Here is an 18,156-nt window from a genome sequence, read left to right as displayed (position 1 = left end):
AGGACGGGATTTGTCAAATCAGTGAAAGCTGCCGGCCAGTGAGCCATCTTCGCTATTGATAGGAGAAAAAAAAGGAGCATACGGGCAGATCGAAAGATGTCCAGAAAAGAGTAATATTGTCATGATACACTTCTAGCATTTTTGTTATCTGTGTCCATAGGAAACAGGACCCATTCAGAAACAACACAACCAATGGCAGGAAATTGCGCAAGTTGCTTAAAACATAAACATGTTCCACTCAGAGACATCATGCATTCCTTGTTTGGCAATGTGCTTAAGGTGAAGTCAAATTACAGGTCATTAGAGCTTGTTTTACCACGAAGCTAAGCTCATAGCACTAAGTGCGATTTATTTGAATCGGAGAGGAAAAATGGACAGACTCCGATCACAAAACCTGGATAAATGAAATGCAAGAGTAACACACTGCATGATCGTACAGTTACAAGAGGTAGTCCATCTGACAGGCAGGAAGAGAGGGGACACATGAAAGGGAGAAAAAAAAGGGAAAAAAAAAGAAGTAGGAAAACACTGGAGGAATCATCGGAGAAGGGCCAGATGGAAAAAAAGAGTCCCCGTCGAAACGGCAGAAAAGGATATCGAGCGACCAAGCGGAAAATAAACAGACTCTATACATTAGAACCTCTCGTCGGTTCTCGATTAAAAGACTTAAACGCTGAGCCCCACAATAAACACCTGGAACCCCCCAAGACGACGGAAACGCAGAAAGAGAGCAGTCCAGTGGATCGGACAGAAACGTAGACGGCGATATTCAAATCGCCACTGTTTTCATCTCCCCCAAGTTCTCCGTATCCAGGCCCGTGGAAGACTCTAGCTTGGCTTCCTTCTCGACGACCTTTTCTGAAACGACTTCGTCCTGTTTGGGCTCCTGCTCCTGCTCCTGCTCCTGCTCTTTGACCTTGTCCTGGGTCTTTTCCTGGGACGAACTGTCGCCGTTATCTTTGCCTTGGGCATCGGATGTTGCCATTTCGAGAAGATCATCGCCCTGCGACGTCTTCTCCGGCTCCTTGGTCGCCGAATCTTGAGCCTTGTCATCTCCAGAAGATGTAGCATTAACGGGACTGGAAGCCTCTTCCGTCACGCGCGCAAGGGGACTAGATATCGCAAATGGCGTCTTGGGGCTCTGATTCGGTCCACGATTCGAGAAACGGTGAGGGGATCTTCCCCGTTCCTCACCGGGGGTCGGACTCCCGTACGGGGAATCACGGGCTTTCCCAGGACCGGTACTGAGACCCAAGCCGTTGGCAGGCTTCCGCCGCGGCGGTCGTCGACCGTATTTCTGATCCACTCTCCACCGCAGGATCTCCAGATAGGGAGGCTCCACGTTTTGATTTGGGAATTCCTTCAACTTGAGCTCGCCCGTTTCTTCATCCACGAAGACCTTGTTACTCGTGATGTCGTCCGCGACGATGGCGAGAAACGCCGCCCATGAGCGGGCGACCACGTACTTGCAGTCGTAGTCGCGTCCAAAGATGATAACCTGGCCCCATTTCCCAGTCGGTCCCGGAGCCAGATCGACGGCGATGTTGTTCCCACCCCAGTCACGCGCGAGAGGAATCCAACCGGGGTGTGCGTAGGCCTTCTGGACGGCGCCTGGAGGCTGCGAATCTTGTCGTTCAAGGAGCTCCTGTCTCCACATGGGGTTGGAGGCCTGGTGAGACGGCCCGGCCGATGATGACCCACTCTTCGACGGGGGTTGCGATGGGATATTGTTGAAAAACGACTCGTTGACGGTGCGCCAATTCTTCCATTCTTGAACAATCTCCTCGCAGTCGAGAAGCATGCAGCCGAAAATGATGCCGGTGGGCAGGCCGCCTCGCTCCTGGCCATCGTGGATCTGTAGGGACTCTCGCACCTCGAGAGGGAGGCTGCAATCCAGCTCGTGTTCTAGCTCGTTGACATCGTTCAGGGTACAGCCTTCTCCTAGCTGATCGTAAAGTTCCTCGTAGTTCTTCTCCGCCCAGCGGTCGATCTTGGCCCAAGAGTGAGAGACGGGGGGAGGCGGAGGAGCACCATCATGGAAACTTTGCATCTGGATCTCGCCCGGACCAGCTCCGTCCGGTGCAGATTGATCATTCGATCTTCGCTTTTGGGAGGTCAGGGATCTCATCCCGGGGGAATATGGTTGGGTCGGGGATCCAGGGCCGCCAGGAGAGCCAGGCCAGCCATTGGAGTTGGAACTCAAGGAGCCTTTGTGGTTCTCTTCTTCCTCAAAGGGGGTGGTCAGGTCCGGGTGAGATTCGGCGGCACTGGTGACAACGGAGGTCAGGGGAGCATGGCGACTCTGGCTGAGAGGCACATGTTGACCGGTGCGATAAGGGGAGTCGTGGGAGGCATGTCGGTCATTAGAGGTCATAGTATGCCAGAACGAGCGCCATGCCGAAGTGATACTGGGGACATGTCAGAAACGCGGCCCGGGGGGATGAGGGGGGAGGAAGCATGGAATACTCACGACGAGGTCACGGGAGGCATGGCGAAGGACTGATAGTTGGGAGGCCAGTGACTGATTGGAGTCCGCAGGCGGACTGTTCATGGAGGAGCTTGCTGAAGCAGGAAAACAGACACGCAAGTCACCCGTCACCCGTCACCCAAGTCGTCAACGGTACGGCGGTCAGCAACAGGGGCAGAGGGCAGAATGACAGTCCCGAGGGTGAGACGGGGCAGAAAAGGCAGAGGCTGAAGGGCAAAGGAAGAAGAAGGAGGCCAGCAGGATGTGGCTGATGGGGGCAGACTGGCAGAAGAAGGCAGAATGACGCTGTAGAAGAGCAGACAAGGAGCAACAAAAGACGGGCCAGCGTTTTTCTGCGTTCTTCGGCGTCTCCTGGGCTGTCTGGGCTCAGGATGGAGCATGCGGGCGCCTGTGATTCGCGTGTTGGCGTGCTGGGAAGGCGCCCACCGCCGTAGTTGGGGTTAACGAGGCCGCCCTCCTATCACCGTGCCGCCCGTGGGCCGCCGCGCGCCCCAGCCCAGGCCAGGTCGCCGTGGACGGGCCCGGCATTAATTGCAACCAGGAGACGCCTCTGTCGCTGAGGGTAGCATGCTCTTGGTCTCCTGCAAGTCCAGGCACTTAGGCTGGCTGGAAGACGTGTCTGGCATCCAGCTACAGCAGTATGAGTGACAGTATTGACAGACAGCTTCCCACAGCCAGACAAACGCTCGCATTGGTCACTGTCATCTTGCAGCTTGGCATATAAGGCACATCTGGCACCCCACCTGGGCCAATGACATTCTGTCTCTCGTGACCAAGCGTGAAACAAGCAATGATATTCTGAAAGGGGCCACAAGTTGCTTTTTGTGTGGTTATCTGATAGCACATATACAACCTCCACGTTTCATTGCTCCAAATCATGATCTATCCTCAATGAAGCTTTCAGGGGAAAATGGGGAAAAAAAACAAGATCAGCTATAACCACCCTTTGTAACATTGAAAAGGGTTGCCTTTGAAATACTCCTGACTTGTCGATCCGCTGTTTTGTGCTGTCAAGTTCAGCATAAAGTGCTTACAACTAGTCGATCATCAGGGGTCTAGCCCGCACACTATCTGGGTCGTTTCATACAAAGACGTTGCCCTTCAATTACCGTTCTGTGACTAAGCATCTGCTAAACCCTTCTGCTCCTGCTGGTTCACCCACCTATATGCACTAGAATGTTTCTAAGGCTTCTAATTGTACTCTGTACGGAGTAGTCTTCCCGGGTTCCTGCAGGCTCAAAAGAGCCGCCTTTAATTTTTTTCCCCCCATGCATTTTTTTTCCCCTACAGAGTATAATATCCAAAGCCAGAATAGTCAACAGACCGGATGTAACTCTGTTACTTTTTATAAATCCTTAATGGTAGCATGCTATGTAATCATAAAGAGGGGAAAATGCCGTTATATGGCCCCAAGAGTTCATCAGTATACGTATATGTAGTGTTAATTCAAGTAATAATATGCTTATTAATAACCCTATGCAATAGGTAGACTATATAGAAAAGCCTATGTACGAGGCCAGTATTCTTAAGCCCAGACATTCCTTCCCCTTCAAGCCTAGACGAGCAAAGCAAGTCGTTCAAGGCTGGTGCTCCCTCATGCTCCCTCAATGCTCTCTTGGTGCTTGCCTTAGTCTCCTTCTCACGAGGCTCCCGTCCAAGAACGGAAATGGCATTTAGTGCGCTTCATTTTTTTTCCCGACAACTACGGAGTACGGTGTATACGGAGTAGAGGTAGTTGTCTGAGGAAATGGTCCTTGCCCTGCGCTAACTTGGGCATTGAATCAAAACCCACACCTGACCCTTAATCCGTGAAACACCATTGTACGGACTATTTCAGGACCCAAACGTAATTAGTACAGTTAAGTGGTATTCTACGAAGTACTCCGTACATAGCTTCACACTGTACCCCTTTTTATCCCATGTAGATCTCAGAGAGTGCTTGCTGAGTTTTCTCGGTAGCATTCATACTACGGGAACCCAGGTCCTGTACAGTACTACAATACCCCGTAGTTGTGTGCAGATTCGGAACGATCGTTTACTTCGCAGCTGATGGGGAACACTCATCTACAGGTTGGAGGCCATGTGTAAAGAGTGGAAACAGTTGGTATTGTCTAACTAGGGATTCAACTCCGGTGAGTTGAATCGCCGTGTCCGTCGCGCCAGTTGCACAAACGGGGACGAAAAAAGCAGGGCCTGAAAGCGTCGTCAAAGCCGGTGAAATGATCCCACTGAGGAATATAGAAGAGTCCCTAAGCCGAGGCATCAGAACATCCATCATGAATCGCCGAACCCGAACAAGGCTTCGAACACCCCAGACTCCAGGCTAGATGCAAGAAGAAAGACGCCTAAGAAAGCCTGACAGAGATCCGATCCAAGCATTCACCGAGACATATAGAAAATCCCCCCAACCGAAAGAGACCCACAAACCAGAGACCCCTTGCCCGGAAAATCATCCGATGACCATGCAAATCTAACACCGGAAGAACGACCCGGACCAGGAAGAAGCAGAGATACCACGGAAATCAACGCACAAAGGGAAAGAAGCGAGAGCAAAGAAAGAAAAAAAAAGATGAGAAATCGCAAAGAACTCCCCAGTTCAGCCAATCAAGAAAGATCAGCCGCAATCTTCAAGAGACGCTAGATATGATAATATCCAAGCTCATCCGGAAAAAAAAAGACATAGACTGCATATGTGCGACGAAATGACGACGTGATGAGCATCATGCGAGAGAGCTTTGCACTCCGCTTTGCACTCCACTTTGGACTCCGTTTGGATGAATGCCGTTGGAAATATCGAGTTTGAGAATTCGCCTCAGATCGTCTTCCATTTTCTTGATATCTAGCTCTGTAGCACGGGGGGAAGATGACCCCGGAAGGTCCACCCGCTGAGGAGTCGGCGAGTAATAGGCGGGTTGAGAGGAGTAGCCTTGGTAGGATGCTGAGGCGGATGACACGCGGGGAGTATGATACGGTCCCCCTACGTCAACGGTATCGACACTGGACGGCAAAACCTCTTGTCGCAAAGCAGATGATGGAGTGCGGAATTGACGGGGATCACTGGCAACAGGAGACCCGTATTGATAGGTTGGTGTCTTCCCCCCGCCGTGGAACATATCTTGTTGACATGGAGTCGGTGGCCCGGAAGACGTGCGCAAGGGGACGTTGTTGTATTGATGTCCGACAGCACGAACGTTCGAGTCATTGAATTGATTTCGGGTGTGAGGAGAGACAGACGAAGGACGTTGGGGACGGGGATTGAGAAGAAGGTTCTTCAGTGCCTCAGTCTTCGCCTTTCGCTGATCCTCGTCAAGGTCCACCTTCGGTTGCGATGGACTGCTGGCTGACCGGAGCGCATTCATCCGGTCCTTATATGGTGTAGCAAATGCTGGCCCAATGGGCATCATGCGCCTTTCGGGCTCTTCGAGCTCAAGAGGGAAAATTCCGTTGGCAGAGCTCTCTGGTCGGCGATAAGCCTGATAGGCTTTTGAGTCCGTACTTGGAGAACTCATCTTCTGTGAAGTTTCCGGACTTTGTTGCAATTTATCTCTGGCATTAATGGCAGCTTTGAAGAGGAAGTCTAATGGCGACGGTTCATGTTCTTTGTCGACATGGGATCCTCCAGCTCTCGGCTTCGAGGGCGTGTTCTCGGTGCCAGGCTCGCTGTCCATCCCGTTCTCAAGTTCCAACCCCGAAGACAGGCCGGAATCGGGTACAGATTTAGAGAAGAAGCTTGGTATTGGCAGAGCTGACGGGGCGGGAGAAGCATGGAAGGTCGGTCCTGCATAGTGTGGACTGTCCTTCTGCTGAGGAGAAGCTATGTTCGGCTGTGAAGATGTATGACGATGGTTGGAAGCATGGTTATTATGAGGCGGGATTTCTTTGCTGAGCGTATATTGTTCTTCTTTCGAGACGCTCCCGTAGCGCCATTGTCCTCAGCGGCCGGATCTCCAGGACTCGAGCTTCGGGGAGGTGATGACGGAGGTGTTGCCAGCAGAGCGGCCTTTGCTTGTGAATGAGGACTGACGTTCTTCTTGTGCTGACGTTTAGGGTTCCGTGGACCCTTTGGCGTTTGGGGTGCTTGAGTCGACATTGCGACAGATAGGCTTAAAAAATAGGCAGCCTTGGAACAGATAGGAAAAAGGAGAGATAACAACAAATGGAGCAGTAGAGAACAATACTATAGTCAAGAGAATCACGATACCGCCCAGCGGCCAGCTCTTAAGACCTTCAACAGGGAGAAGCAAGGGGTCGGGCTGGAGCTAGGATGTGCGAATGGCGGCGGCAATGGGGCTAGGTTGTGTCGTAGGAGGTAACAGAGAATCGCAGGGCCTGGCGGACAACAGCAGAGTTTCTCGAACGGCAGAAGAGGAAGGAGGAAGGAAGGCCAAGGATCTCACGAGCGTATTCATCTCTGGATCGAAGATAGGTCGCGCATGAGGGAGAAGGTAAAGATTGACTGGCGTTGGGATGGGAGTCGAAGAGAGCAACAACTGGCAGCCTTGCGCTGGGCCGCCGACGGACAGGCCAGTGGTCAGTGGTCAGTGGACGCTGGCGGGGTGTGAGCCTTGCCACACGGGAACCAGCCACAAGCCACCGCCCGGGCTGATAACCGTCCCTCCGCGAAGTTGCACGAGAAGCAACAGAACGAAGTGCCAGCGATCTGTCACTGAAGTCTGGATCGTGATGCAGGATAGCCAGGTGATGTGGATCGCAATCCCCACAGCCTGACCTGTTGTTTCCTTCAAGGTTCGCAGATCGTTATCGTGCTTGGGCTCCATCTGTTATCTATCAGTCAGATACTGATGTCAGTAGGCTTCACCGCAGCTCTAGCCGCCAACCCCAATCCTCTCCCCTCATTCTTTACCACCATCTGACCCCTGCTCGTCCCACTCGTACATCCGCTTAGCTGCGACGAAGACAAAAATATCTCGAAGATGGCGGACGTAGAGATGAAAGATGCCTCCTCTGGGGTGTCGAGCAAAGAGAAGGCACCCAAGGCAGCGAAGTCTGGAGCTTCCGAAGGCACTGAGGGGAAAAAGCGTTTCGAGGTCAAGAAAGTGCGTCTTATCAGCTCGGTCAGGAAATGATATACCGGTGACTGATTATTTTTTTTAGTGGAACGCTGTCGCATTGTGGGCGTGGGATATCGTCGTTGACAACTGTGCCATCTGCCGCAACCACATCATGGATCTCTGTACGTCTCTACGAATACTAGAGTGACGGTCAAGCTAGGTCTAATTTAATACAGGCATCGAATGTCAAGCGAATCAGGGCTCGTCTACTACAGAGGAATGCACCGTTGCTTGGGGTATTTGCAACGTGAGTTGACGGTGGCCGGCTCTTTCTGTGTTATAAATGCTAACGGAAATTATGGCTCGATTAGCACGCCTTCCATTTCCACTGCATCTCGAGATGGTTGAAGACCAGACAAGTCTGTCCTCTGGACAACCGAGACTGGGAGTTTCAGAAATATGGTCGGTAGATGTTGGTTGTCGGGAGGTTGCAAGACAAAAATGCTGGCCGCTATGTGCAGCAAAATGACAGACAGCATGAACTCGGGGATCCAGTTCACGCATACTTTTACACCCATGATGAGATGACTTCGGGGGACTTCAAGTGAAGCAAGGCAGGGCTAGTTCACAACGGCGTTAGAGCAGTATTCAGGCCATGCCAAGGTTCCATTGCACGACAACAGAGATAGAAAAAGAACCCAGATACGATTTCATTTCAATAGCTCACAGTATTCCGCGGTCAATAGTCAGGAATAAAATTTATATTTTGGTAGCCATCCGCTCAAACCATCCGCATATTTGCCGCTACCCGACTTTGACCCCGTCCACTACTATGTCTGGCACACCACCACTCCTTCCACCGGTCGCTGGGTTGAACCATTTCTCTGGGCTCTTATTATAAATAGGCCATGGAGGAACCACGACCAAGGCAGTGAGGAGTGCGCCCGCTAGCCCGATCCATAGCGTCAAGTAGATGTCTTGTTGAAGAAACCCAACGGCGAACGCAACAACCTAGCCGGAATCAAATAAATCAGCGACACCCTTTTCAGGAAGATCACCACAGCAGAGATCGCATACACCAGACAAGATCAGGAGAAGGGTGGAGAGGGTCTCGGCGAGGCGCTGGCCATGAAAGTCCTAAAATAACGAAAGTGGCCAGGTCAGCATTGCGCAAGGAGCGGATCAATTGAGTTTACTTTGTATGAGGAGGAAGCGCGAAGTAATACTTACTATCTGACCTTCAAGAGCATCTTGAAGAGGTGCCAGGAGATTATCCATGGTGAATGACTGTTGTCTCTGTTATCGAGGGGGTTCGTAGCTTGTCAGTCGAGTGGCCAAGTTGCTCCGGATTGGCATCTTGCCTAGTTAGTCAAAGCTAAGCAATGCGGGACGGAGAAGGCGGAGCCGCCGAGGCAGATCGTTAGATATATTGTCAATGCTTCATACGGAGTAAATTCATAGCTACGATCTTTGGCCTCATTCTTCTAAGAATAAATCAATCGAGTCTTCAAGCAGAACAAAGAGCCTGTCTAGTCAGTTATTGAGCAAGAGGACTGGTATATCCTCATCTTTTTTTTATTTACTCTCTTTGTCTATTGCTGCACCAGCCTTATTCACTAGGAGCTTGCTTGCTTTCAAAATTATTCGTTGTATGTAACTTCAAAGCGCAAAGTCGCCATAACTAAATATAGGAAGGTATCGAACATTTATCGGGGCTCATGTTCGTTGATTTTCTTCTATACTCTGAGCTGTCTGGAGATTCCACTGCGCCTTGTTCTGTCAAGGCTTTCTTTTACTTTTGCAGAAATATATACAGTACTGGACATGCCTGCTAGCCAGAATTTTCCTTTGCTGCAGCAGGTCCTTCGACCTGTTTGTGGAGGCGCCATTGGAAAAAAAAAGAACACAGGTCATTGATCTTATTTCCAGAAAGAAAATCAAGGAAGCACAGATGCTCAACTGCTTGGCCATGAGGCACACCCTGTGGGTTCTATTTACGATTCACTGAAAGAAGATTGTCAGTCACTACTCATGTTACTCTTGCTTTGTCCTATTAACTTGGATGAGAGTATAAAGGATCCCATCTCTCTCTATATATGGTGTGTGCCACCGTCAATTGGTGTCATTGTCCATCTTTTATCTTAAAAAGGTCAACTCTTTGTCTTCTTGTCATCAATAATGGTTATTATTCCAACAGTATATATAGAAATCATGTCTGTCTCCAACAGCCATTGTTCTCTGCTATATATCAACAGTTGTCTTTCTGCAAGCACCTCCATAGAGCTGCTTTCATATCAAAGATCAACTGGTTTCGCTCTATCTGTTATTGCTCCTGTTTATTTACTCAGAACAGTTTGATTCCTACTGGACCCTTACTCTTTATAACATTCTTAATCAAATGACGCCGGTTAAGAAAGCGAAAGAGGAGCAGCTCGAGGAGACACAACACACTGCGAACCAGCCACATCCTGGGCTTGTTCATTCTGCTCCAAACTATGAGGTTCTCCAGCATGACTCGCATGAGGATGAAAAAGAAAATGAAAAGCAACGGGGCAGAGACACACAGAGTCTGTCTCACGAACCGAATATAAAACCGGAGACAGTCTCCCCAACGACAGAGGAAGTAGACCTCACAAAGAGTCTATCTCCCGATTCTGAAATCGGGATCACTGCTATTCAGACAGTACAGCAGCCTACAAGACAGAAGAGGGACAAGGTTGATTCGAGAGCACCTATCGCAAGCATCGAAATACCATCGAATGAGTCAGATGAGCAACCACATCTATCAATCCCACCCCTAGACCAACCTGAAGAGAAAGATGCCAACCAAGAGGACTTGGATGATACTCCGGAACGAGATTTATGGGACGTGCCTAGCTATCATGGGAGTAGTCCTAATGAAGGGTCTGATGGGAACGAGGTCGGCAACCCAACCGATACTACCGAAGCACATCCTGCGCCTCATATAGAGACGCAGACGCAGACGCAGACACAGACACAGACACAAACACAGAAGCAGCGACGACGACGGAGGAGATACGCAAACGTTTAACCGACAAGGCGGAGTAGGCGTCTCAGAGGTGAACCACCGGAGTTCTTAGGTCTGGAGCCAGTGCGGAGAAAGCGGCGGTCAAGGAAATAGACAGAGTCGAGAACAGTGTTTGTATCCTGTGATTTATTTCCCGAATTCGGAAAACGCTTATCCAAGTTGAATAGATGTGACCAGAGAATTGTTTGAGAGAAGGTGATTGGGAAAGGAAGCGAGGAAGAGGAAAGACGAGGCTTTCTTTCTTTCTTTTTTTTTTCACAGTCATGAGTATCTGTATGTAGTATATTCATTCCTTGACGTGATATTAGCCAAGCTGCCAAGTTTACTTTTCAGAACAGTCATCAGTCAATAACCCAGCTTGAATCCTTCCTTTCAGCCAAAAAGAAAGAGAGAGGTAGTATCTACCTCGACCAGTACAGTTCAATACAGCGGAGAAAGAACCGAATCTCATTCACAACATTGAGGTGATATCATTGAGAATTCCCTCTGACTTTTACAAACAATTGAGAAAAAAAAAATTGCCTTTTGAACGTCCATTATGTCAGGCCATGTCAAAACCTGTCTTGTCTTGTTTCGTCTTGAATGGTTTTTACTGAAAGAAAAAAAAATAACTCTTGTTCCTTCCCTGACCACTAATATATGCCATATTCGGTCAATAGGATCTACTCGAGTTAGGTATTGTAATGTACATACAGATAAGTAGATGGATAGATAGATAGATACTCTGCATTGTTGAATGGAATGTATCCATTCAATTCCATTCTTCAGACTTAATCTACTCTCTCTTTCCCCTCCTTTAATGATATTGTACTCCCAGTCTTAATATCGTCTGTCTTGTCTCTGCATACCGTCGAGATATGCATGCGTGTGTACTGTATGTACATATATCTTGAAATAAACTAGGTATAGGTATATCTATAGGTAGTAGTACTTGTACTTGGAAGCTGAGATTCCTCCTCCTCTTCTACTTCTTTTTTGACTGATATCGACATGAGCAGTTAGGTTATGAAAAGGGAACAAACAGCGATTTTAGATAGATCATAGCGAACAATTAAAAAAAAACTAATTACTGATATCAAGTATCAAACAGCCCAATTAAAAGTGAGGACAGATAGCATTTGCTTGGTAATAATAGCGCACAGAAATCAAATAATTGATATCATATCATGAATTGTTGTACTGTACAGTGCTGAAGGCTTCAATACACAATACTCAATATTCAAATTGTCTACCTACAGTACATACAATTACTTCTACCAGCAACTGACGACCAGTCGATGATATCCCAGTCATTGATCATCAGCCGTGCAGTACAGTACTAGCAGTCTCTAGGCAGCTCAAAGAAGGTAATATATCAACAAGAACTGGAATACAAAAAAAAAACGCTGTTGACTAGCACCCACCACTGCTTTCACTATTTACTATGTAGAGGTAGGCGATCTGATTTCCTGGGGCCGTTACTGTCTGTCAAACCAAGAACGAAGAAGCATTGTCGACGATGACCATGCTGAACATGATCATCTAGATCCACATGACAGCGTCATGAATCAACCCTACTCCGCGATCCTTCTACAGGCTCCATCGGTTGGTTACCTATTGTTATTTGTATTTATTGTTATCGATATCAATCCCACCCCCGCTAGTTAGTTCATTAGTGTGATCCATCAAGAATCCTGCAGAGCTCTTTGTTTTTTTGACATGAGAAATAATAGTCAAATACCGACTTCGGCCCCAGTTTGTTGGTTCCACACCAACTAATCAATAATCCATAGTTCAAGTCTTTTCACTTGATCCTGTTGCAAGTGTGTGGATGAAGTGCTAAAAATGGGGGACATCTGACAGCATGCAAGCATGCAGGCAGAGATGCAAGCTGCAGCGAATGAACAAGATCCATTATTGTGAATAGTAATAGGCATTCCTCCTGTTGATCTGCTTGTTAGTTTTTCGATAGCGGCGGGTGGTTGGTCTGTGTGGCTTACACTTCGAGCCTCCCTTCAACGGTTGGGGGCCATTTTCCTTTGTTTTTCTGGGGGATCTTCATGTCATGCGGGAGAAGCACACGTTTTTACGTCTACGTTTTTTATTTTATTTTATTTTATTGGCGAATTAAATCGAGTCGAACTATCATAGACTATGTACGGACTGCAGACTACAAACTACAGAGTACATGGTGTCAAGCGTCAATCGATTAGTCACTCACACTAAAATATGGGAATCATGATCTAACTACGATGGAGATAAAATAGTCAAGTAATAGTCATCTGACCGTTTCCGATAGCATGACATAGCACAGGCCATAGCATAGCATTATCTGCAGTCTAGTATCTGCCACTGCTGAAGTCTGAAGAAATGGAAAAGGACAGAATCTTTTTTTTCCCCATGCAGAATTCCTATGAACCTAGTCTGCACAGTAGTTCAGGTAGGTTCAGAACTTCAAGTACTGAGTACATATGTAGGGGCCAAAAGAGGCCAAAAAAATATACCAAGAATAGAAATTTGGGGGTATAATGCGTATACTGCATGCAGCCTGCAGGAAGTCGATTATTATCTTAGGTCAGCATTGCAGAACAGAATAAGCTTGGCGAATGAAAATCGAGCTCAACTTATTCATAACAATTCCACACTAATGACTCGTATAGAGTGAGTTATTTTATATGGAGGTGTATGTGATGTACAGTACATGACAGATGTCAAAATCACGGCCCCCTCACTCCCCACCGGGCCACTCTACCCACTTCGGTGGAGTGAGTGATATCATCTGAGAATTAAGCTACTCATTACTGCACCATCAGTATAGGAAGCGTCAACGACTAGGAGATAGCTAGATATCGAAGACACGAGCATCCTGATGGACCCAGACCAAGACTCAGACCCAGACTACGCTGTTATCAGTGGCGACTGCCATCACACCATCACTTACTTGCAGACTGAGGGATTTATTCAATAGCGAATTAATAGGTAGAGTTTCGAGAGGGATTTTCTAAATTTACTTCCTGAAAAGGAAATTGGTTGCTGACGCTGACGATGGCAAAAGCAGGCAGTAGATGATCTTGAAGGATGCAGGATAATGATGTCATTCATGAATTTCAAAATCCTTTCTTACTACTTAAATGCACGTATAGTACGCACGGAGTATTCCATTCCTAGATCTGGACTTGATAACAATCAGGACAATTATTAGGTTTGTTGGATGTACAGTACTAGACCTAGGCCAAGAGGTTGCTGTCTTGCAGCCCTACGTTAGAAGGGAAAAAAAAAGAAACAAAATATATGTTGCTTCTCCACTATAAATGCCGAAACGTGGATGGTAGATCGGCAATTAGCAACTGGTTAAACTTGTGGCTGGGAACTATTTGAGTGGCACGACTCCATCTGTACTCGGCACTTGGTCAGTTAGAAGTAGGGTGTGGGGGAATGAGGTATTCATGGCCCCAGGGCCAGAAACATATACCATCTACTGGTTGGGTCATCGATCGATTCAACTGGGTGATGGTAACTAGGATCTTCCAAGACTTGCTACTGGAGTTTCGTGAGGGAAAGGACGCTCGTACGTTTTAACTATCTTGGCATAGAGAGCGTTAACCACAGCGTATACGGGGGACTCTGCAGAGTACTGTACAGAGTAATCTGTACGGAGTACGGAGTACTCTGTGCAGTAATTGCTGTTCCAGACATAGTTCAAGTTGTTCAACTTCTGGCGGACTCGGAGCCACGCCCACATCGGCGACTCGGCGAGTATCCACAGGGCCGGTTAGCTAGTTGATGTTCGCCAGTGCCAAACACCAAAAAAGACAAGAACCCGACGATCTTGTTCTCGAACCCGAAACGTGGAGAGCCGAAGCGTGAACGCCAATGGCGTCGGAGCACGCTCGATGACTAACACCATGTGGTGGACTGCTGCCTCTACGGAGTATGAAGAAACTGGACGATCATTCTTTCGACTTGTTCATCCTGTCCTGGGCCGATCTTAGCAGTCAACAGAAGAGTCCAGCATTAAGCTACTCCTTATGTGAGGCCAACATCGAGCGTGACAATATACTCCGTATATCGGGCTACGGATCCCCAGAGATATTGTTTACTAGAAGTAGAGTACTCTGGGTTCCCGAAATTGCGATCTGAAGATTCTGCCCCTGGCATATTTCCGCGGGGAATCACGGCTCCTGCATTAATTCGTTGTCACGTTCTGACTGCCGATCCGTGGTGCTGGGCCGTATTAAAACGCAGTAAACGCGCAGTGTCCTTCTCACCGGGATGGGGGCCATGCAACCCATGCATGTTCCATCAGGACGCTGCGGTCTGCCGTCCTGTCCGTGCTGCGATGGCTTGCAATCCCCGGACTGACGAGGATTACTCTAGGAACACGCCGATGATAAAGGGTCCACCGATTATTCTCTCTGCAGAATTCATACGTCGGGATGCTCTGTGGTCTGTGTGCTGTAGATACTGGGTAACCGATCCCTGAAGACAGCAATCATGCAAACAAGCGAAGATCCGGAAGACGAACACGAGATCGAACGATCCTGTGGATCTAGTTGGAATCTGCACCCTAACCGCTGTAGGGGTGTTGATTGTCCTCGCGGATTGCCGCTCGTTAGTGTACGGAGGAGGGCGCCAAAAGAAACTGCACACGCTAAAAAATAGGGTAATTATTTCTGTATTTGCATTGTAATTTTAGATCCAATATAGGTATTATGCTAGGCCGTATTTGGTAGTGGCGTATTCTTATTACATGTCTGTTACTAATCTTATTGGCTATCTTGTCTCACCGCCTAGTACTGAATACACTAGCTGAATGATTACTAATACTATCTGCCAATAATCATAAGAATAAAATTCAACTAATTAGTAAGCAATAACGCAAGTATTTCCATGAATATTACCGCTAGTTATTAGCGTGTGCGGTTTCTTTTGGCGCCCTCCTCTGTAATGTGTGTACAGTCCTGCGTGCAGACCTCAGGGACCGTACCGGAGTGACCAAACACCTGCCTGTTTGGGCCCGAAATGACGGGCCAATGGCAAACCCTATTGGACGGGACTGGACCTCAGATCCCCTGCAAAGCCCGTCATCGAGTTTTCTGTGGCACTGGCGGGCGTGAACAGCAAGGATCGGCAGAAGACGAGAACAGGTTCCTTGCACGTGCACTGTGAAGTCGGGGCATTGACTGGTCTGTTGGGGTAGGCAAACGGACTGGGGACTCTGTCAGAGGACTGCGTATTCTGTGCGTTATGATTATTGCCGCGTAGAAGCGATCGAACGTGCGGTTAAGCACGCTCAGTCCGCCAAGCAACGCCAAGCGCTGGCTGCGCTGCATGGAACGGTTCGAATCGTGGTCAATCTGGCGATCTGACTTCCACGGTTGCGTTGGAGTCGGCCCGCTAAGATGAATCAATGACAATGCAGAACGAGGACGTCGCAGAGGGAGCCAATCGTTTGCACCCAAAGTGCCGAACGACAGCGTGTTTCAGGAACAGGATCGGAGGAAATGGATTCCATTTCAGCCTGTCACGGTGTGCCCGGGGTCTCGGGGACCATATCCATTGTAAGTTGGTCAGAACTCAGAACAGGCAGGGGATTGGACACTCGGCAAGAGGCCCCGGGACGGCCTGGAGAAGGAAGGAACGCCTGCCACGTGCAAGGGCAATGCCACCATGATCAAATATCCATGGAAAGAACGTTTCTCGGATGGAAGCGGGCGCGCCTTCCTCGTGTGTTCGCGCTGATCGCCATCATCCTGCCCAGGTAATCCAAATGGCGAACTGCCTACCTAGGCAGGTACCCGCCTCGATCACGCCTTCCCCCGTCTCTGGATTAGCACGATCGATGGATCTGGATGAGGGAGCGTTTCTGCCGGTAAACTGCGTATCTTCATCCTGATCCTGAGTCGCTAACCTGCCGATCCTACGTAGATAGCTTATACGAACGACCATGTAAGGCGGAGAGCAACTTCGCGCGGAAGGATTGCGGCATTAGATCGGTAGTACTTCTCTACGAAGATCGAGTACGGAGCAGTCTGTACCTACCAAGGTAGGTAAGCCTGCAACCAGACCCCCGCAGGGCGACCGGTGGAGATAAACCTTTCTGCTGCGGCAAGGAGCGCTTGATGCGCCTCTTGACGTACAGATTCCTTCGTCCGGAGTCCCTGCAGGAAGTTGCGTTCCACTGTTTCTTCCCACCCCACGCTCCGCTCACACCGCAATGTCCTCCGGAAACCGAGGCAAATATCTCATAGCGACCTCAAGATAGATGCAGGACAAATGTCTCAATAATTACGCGTCCGTCTGCTAAACGGATTGTCTGTCCTGCGTGTCCTGCGTGAACCCGTCGACCATCACGACGGGATCCCAGCCCATTGGAATTTATCCACCGCGATGGTTGACCAGGGTTTATAAATTATATGTCGGGAGACACACTGCAGGATTAAAGTTATCCTGTAATTTACGCATCGTTTGGGAGACAATGCGCCCAGCACCAATCCGCGTGCAGCCAGCGCCCGTTATTATTATGATTGGATGATCAGGCTGAATTGTTATTTCGCTCCAACGGTTTCTTGGGCGGGCAGTAGACTTCGAGGTTTGGAACCTTACAACTTTACAAGCCGTCCTCTGTCATCTACCTGACAGCCGAAGGAAAAGGGCTGGCACCACGCTATCGACGGCCATTGCGTCCTGACTGCTGACTGGGAGATAGAGCAAGCACATGATGCCTGGCCATCACCATCACTATCACTCACCATCACCGTCGCACTCACCATCGGATCCAATGTCGACGGGCAGGTGAGCGTCGATCGGTTCCTATCACAGGCGATGCCACCACGATGGAGACTACCGCGGCCAGGGCAACTGTGTCCTCCGTACCTTTGCTACCAAAACCAACCATCTCCACCAGGCTTACCTTTTCAGTTCGACTAACGCCCGCCGTCGCACACCGGCGCCCTTCTAACTCCTGGCCCGCCTGGGGTCCTGGTGCTGATAGGCCTTTTGCCGATGTTCCTGGCCAACCTGAAGTTACGTCCCGCAACGTCTTTAAACAGCCGGCACGATTTTGATTGACGGGGAAACAGTCTTCGTCAGGGGGCCCCCTTGTAAGTAAGTTGCTCCCGTCCCCGCGAGCATGCATGGCAGAATTTACGGAGCATCGTATGGTAGTACCGGAGTAGCGTCCGTCCGGTTGTGTTCTCTCCGGGTTCGAACCCATCCTATCCTATCCTATGCTATCCTACTTGGGGGCTATGGTGCGATCCGTCTTGCCGCGAGGCGGTCCCGAACCGGTGGTGGGCGGTGGTGAATCTGATGCTGCTGGTGAATAAAAAAAAGCAGATGCCCCATCGATCTTTCTCTTTTTTTGTCTGCACTCTGCAGTCCACACTGGGCGTGCAGACGCGCGAGGGCTGAAACATGCGCAGGAACCCAGTTGGCCGCTAGTCGGCGACGGAGACGAGCCGAGCGAGGTATGGGTCGGGATCATAATTTTCTCGACAGCGTTATTCTTTTATCCACCGTCTGGTCAAGCCCCTGGACCTGCCCCACCGGCCTTGTCGATACTTACTCGAAAGGCATTAACCCACCGCGTTGGATCACGTTTCTGCTATCTCTCTTGGGCTTGGTGC

General features: G+C 49.2%; 5 protein-coding genes across 5 annotated transcripts; 3 read left to right on the top strand and 2 right to left on the bottom strand.

The window, feature by feature from the left end:
* Window positions 1-769: 769 nt before the first annotated feature.
* Window positions 770-2,490, bottom strand: T310_4110 (1,3-beta-glucan synthase; the record flags this gene model as incomplete). Its single annotated transcript, XM_013472995.1, has 2 exons — window positions 770-2,408; window positions 2,471-2,490. The coding sequence occupies 2 exons, from the start codon at window positions 2,488-2,490 to the stop codon at window positions 770-772; spliced, it is 1,659 nt and encodes a 552-aa protein (XP_013328449.1).
* A 2,718-nt stretch (window positions 2,491-5,208) lies between these two features.
* On the bottom strand, window positions 5,209-6,578 carry T310_4109 (Uncharacterized protein; the record flags this gene model as incomplete). Its single annotated transcript, XM_013472994.1, has 2 exons — window positions 5,209-6,288; window positions 6,330-6,578. 2 exons carry the CDS (start codon window positions 6,576-6,578, stop codon window positions 5,209-5,211), a joined length of 1,329 nt encoding a protein of 442 aa, XP_013328448.1.
* Window positions 6,579-7,422: 844 nt separating this feature from the next.
* On the top strand, window positions 7,423-8,108 carry T310_4108 (Ubiquitin ligase subunit HrtA; the record flags this gene model as incomplete). Its single annotated transcript, XM_013472993.1, has 4 exons — window positions 7,423-7,545; window positions 7,604-7,682; window positions 7,737-7,807; window positions 7,971-8,108. 4 exons carry the CDS (start codon window positions 7,423-7,425, stop codon window positions 8,106-8,108), a joined length of 411 nt encoding a protein of 136 aa, XP_013328447.1.
* Window positions 8,109-9,678: 1,570 nt separating this feature from the next.
* On the top strand, window positions 9,679-10,552 carry T310_4107 (uncharacterized protein; the record flags this gene model as incomplete). The annotated part of the gene is made up of 2 exons (XM_013472992.1): window positions 9,679-9,681; window positions 9,854-10,552. The coding sequence occupies 2 exons, from the start codon at window positions 9,679-9,681 to the stop codon at window positions 10,550-10,552; spliced, it is 702 nt and encodes a 233-aa protein (XP_013328446.1).
* Window positions 10,553-12,928: 2,376 nt separating this feature from the next.
* On the top strand, window positions 12,929-13,374 carry T310_4106 (uncharacterized protein; the record flags this gene model as incomplete). Its single annotated transcript, XM_013472991.1, has 4 exons — window positions 12,929-12,968; window positions 13,042-13,189; window positions 13,237-13,293; window positions 13,347-13,374. 4 exons carry the CDS (start codon window positions 12,929-12,931, stop codon window positions 13,372-13,374), a joined length of 273 nt encoding a protein of 90 aa, XP_013328445.1.
* Window positions 13,375-18,156: the final 4,782 nt, after the last annotated feature.

Source organism: Rasamsonia emersonii (genome assembly GCF_000968595.1).
Source record: "Rasamsonia emersonii CBS 393.64 chromosome Unknown ctg1118621760095, whole genome shotgun sequence".
Lineage (NCBI taxonomy): Eukaryota > Fungi > Ascomycota > Eurotiomycetes > Eurotiales > Trichocomaceae > Rasamsonia > Rasamsonia emersonii.
The sequence above is the reverse complement of the archived record's forward strand: the minus strand, read 5'-3'. Positions and strand labels throughout refer to the sequence as shown.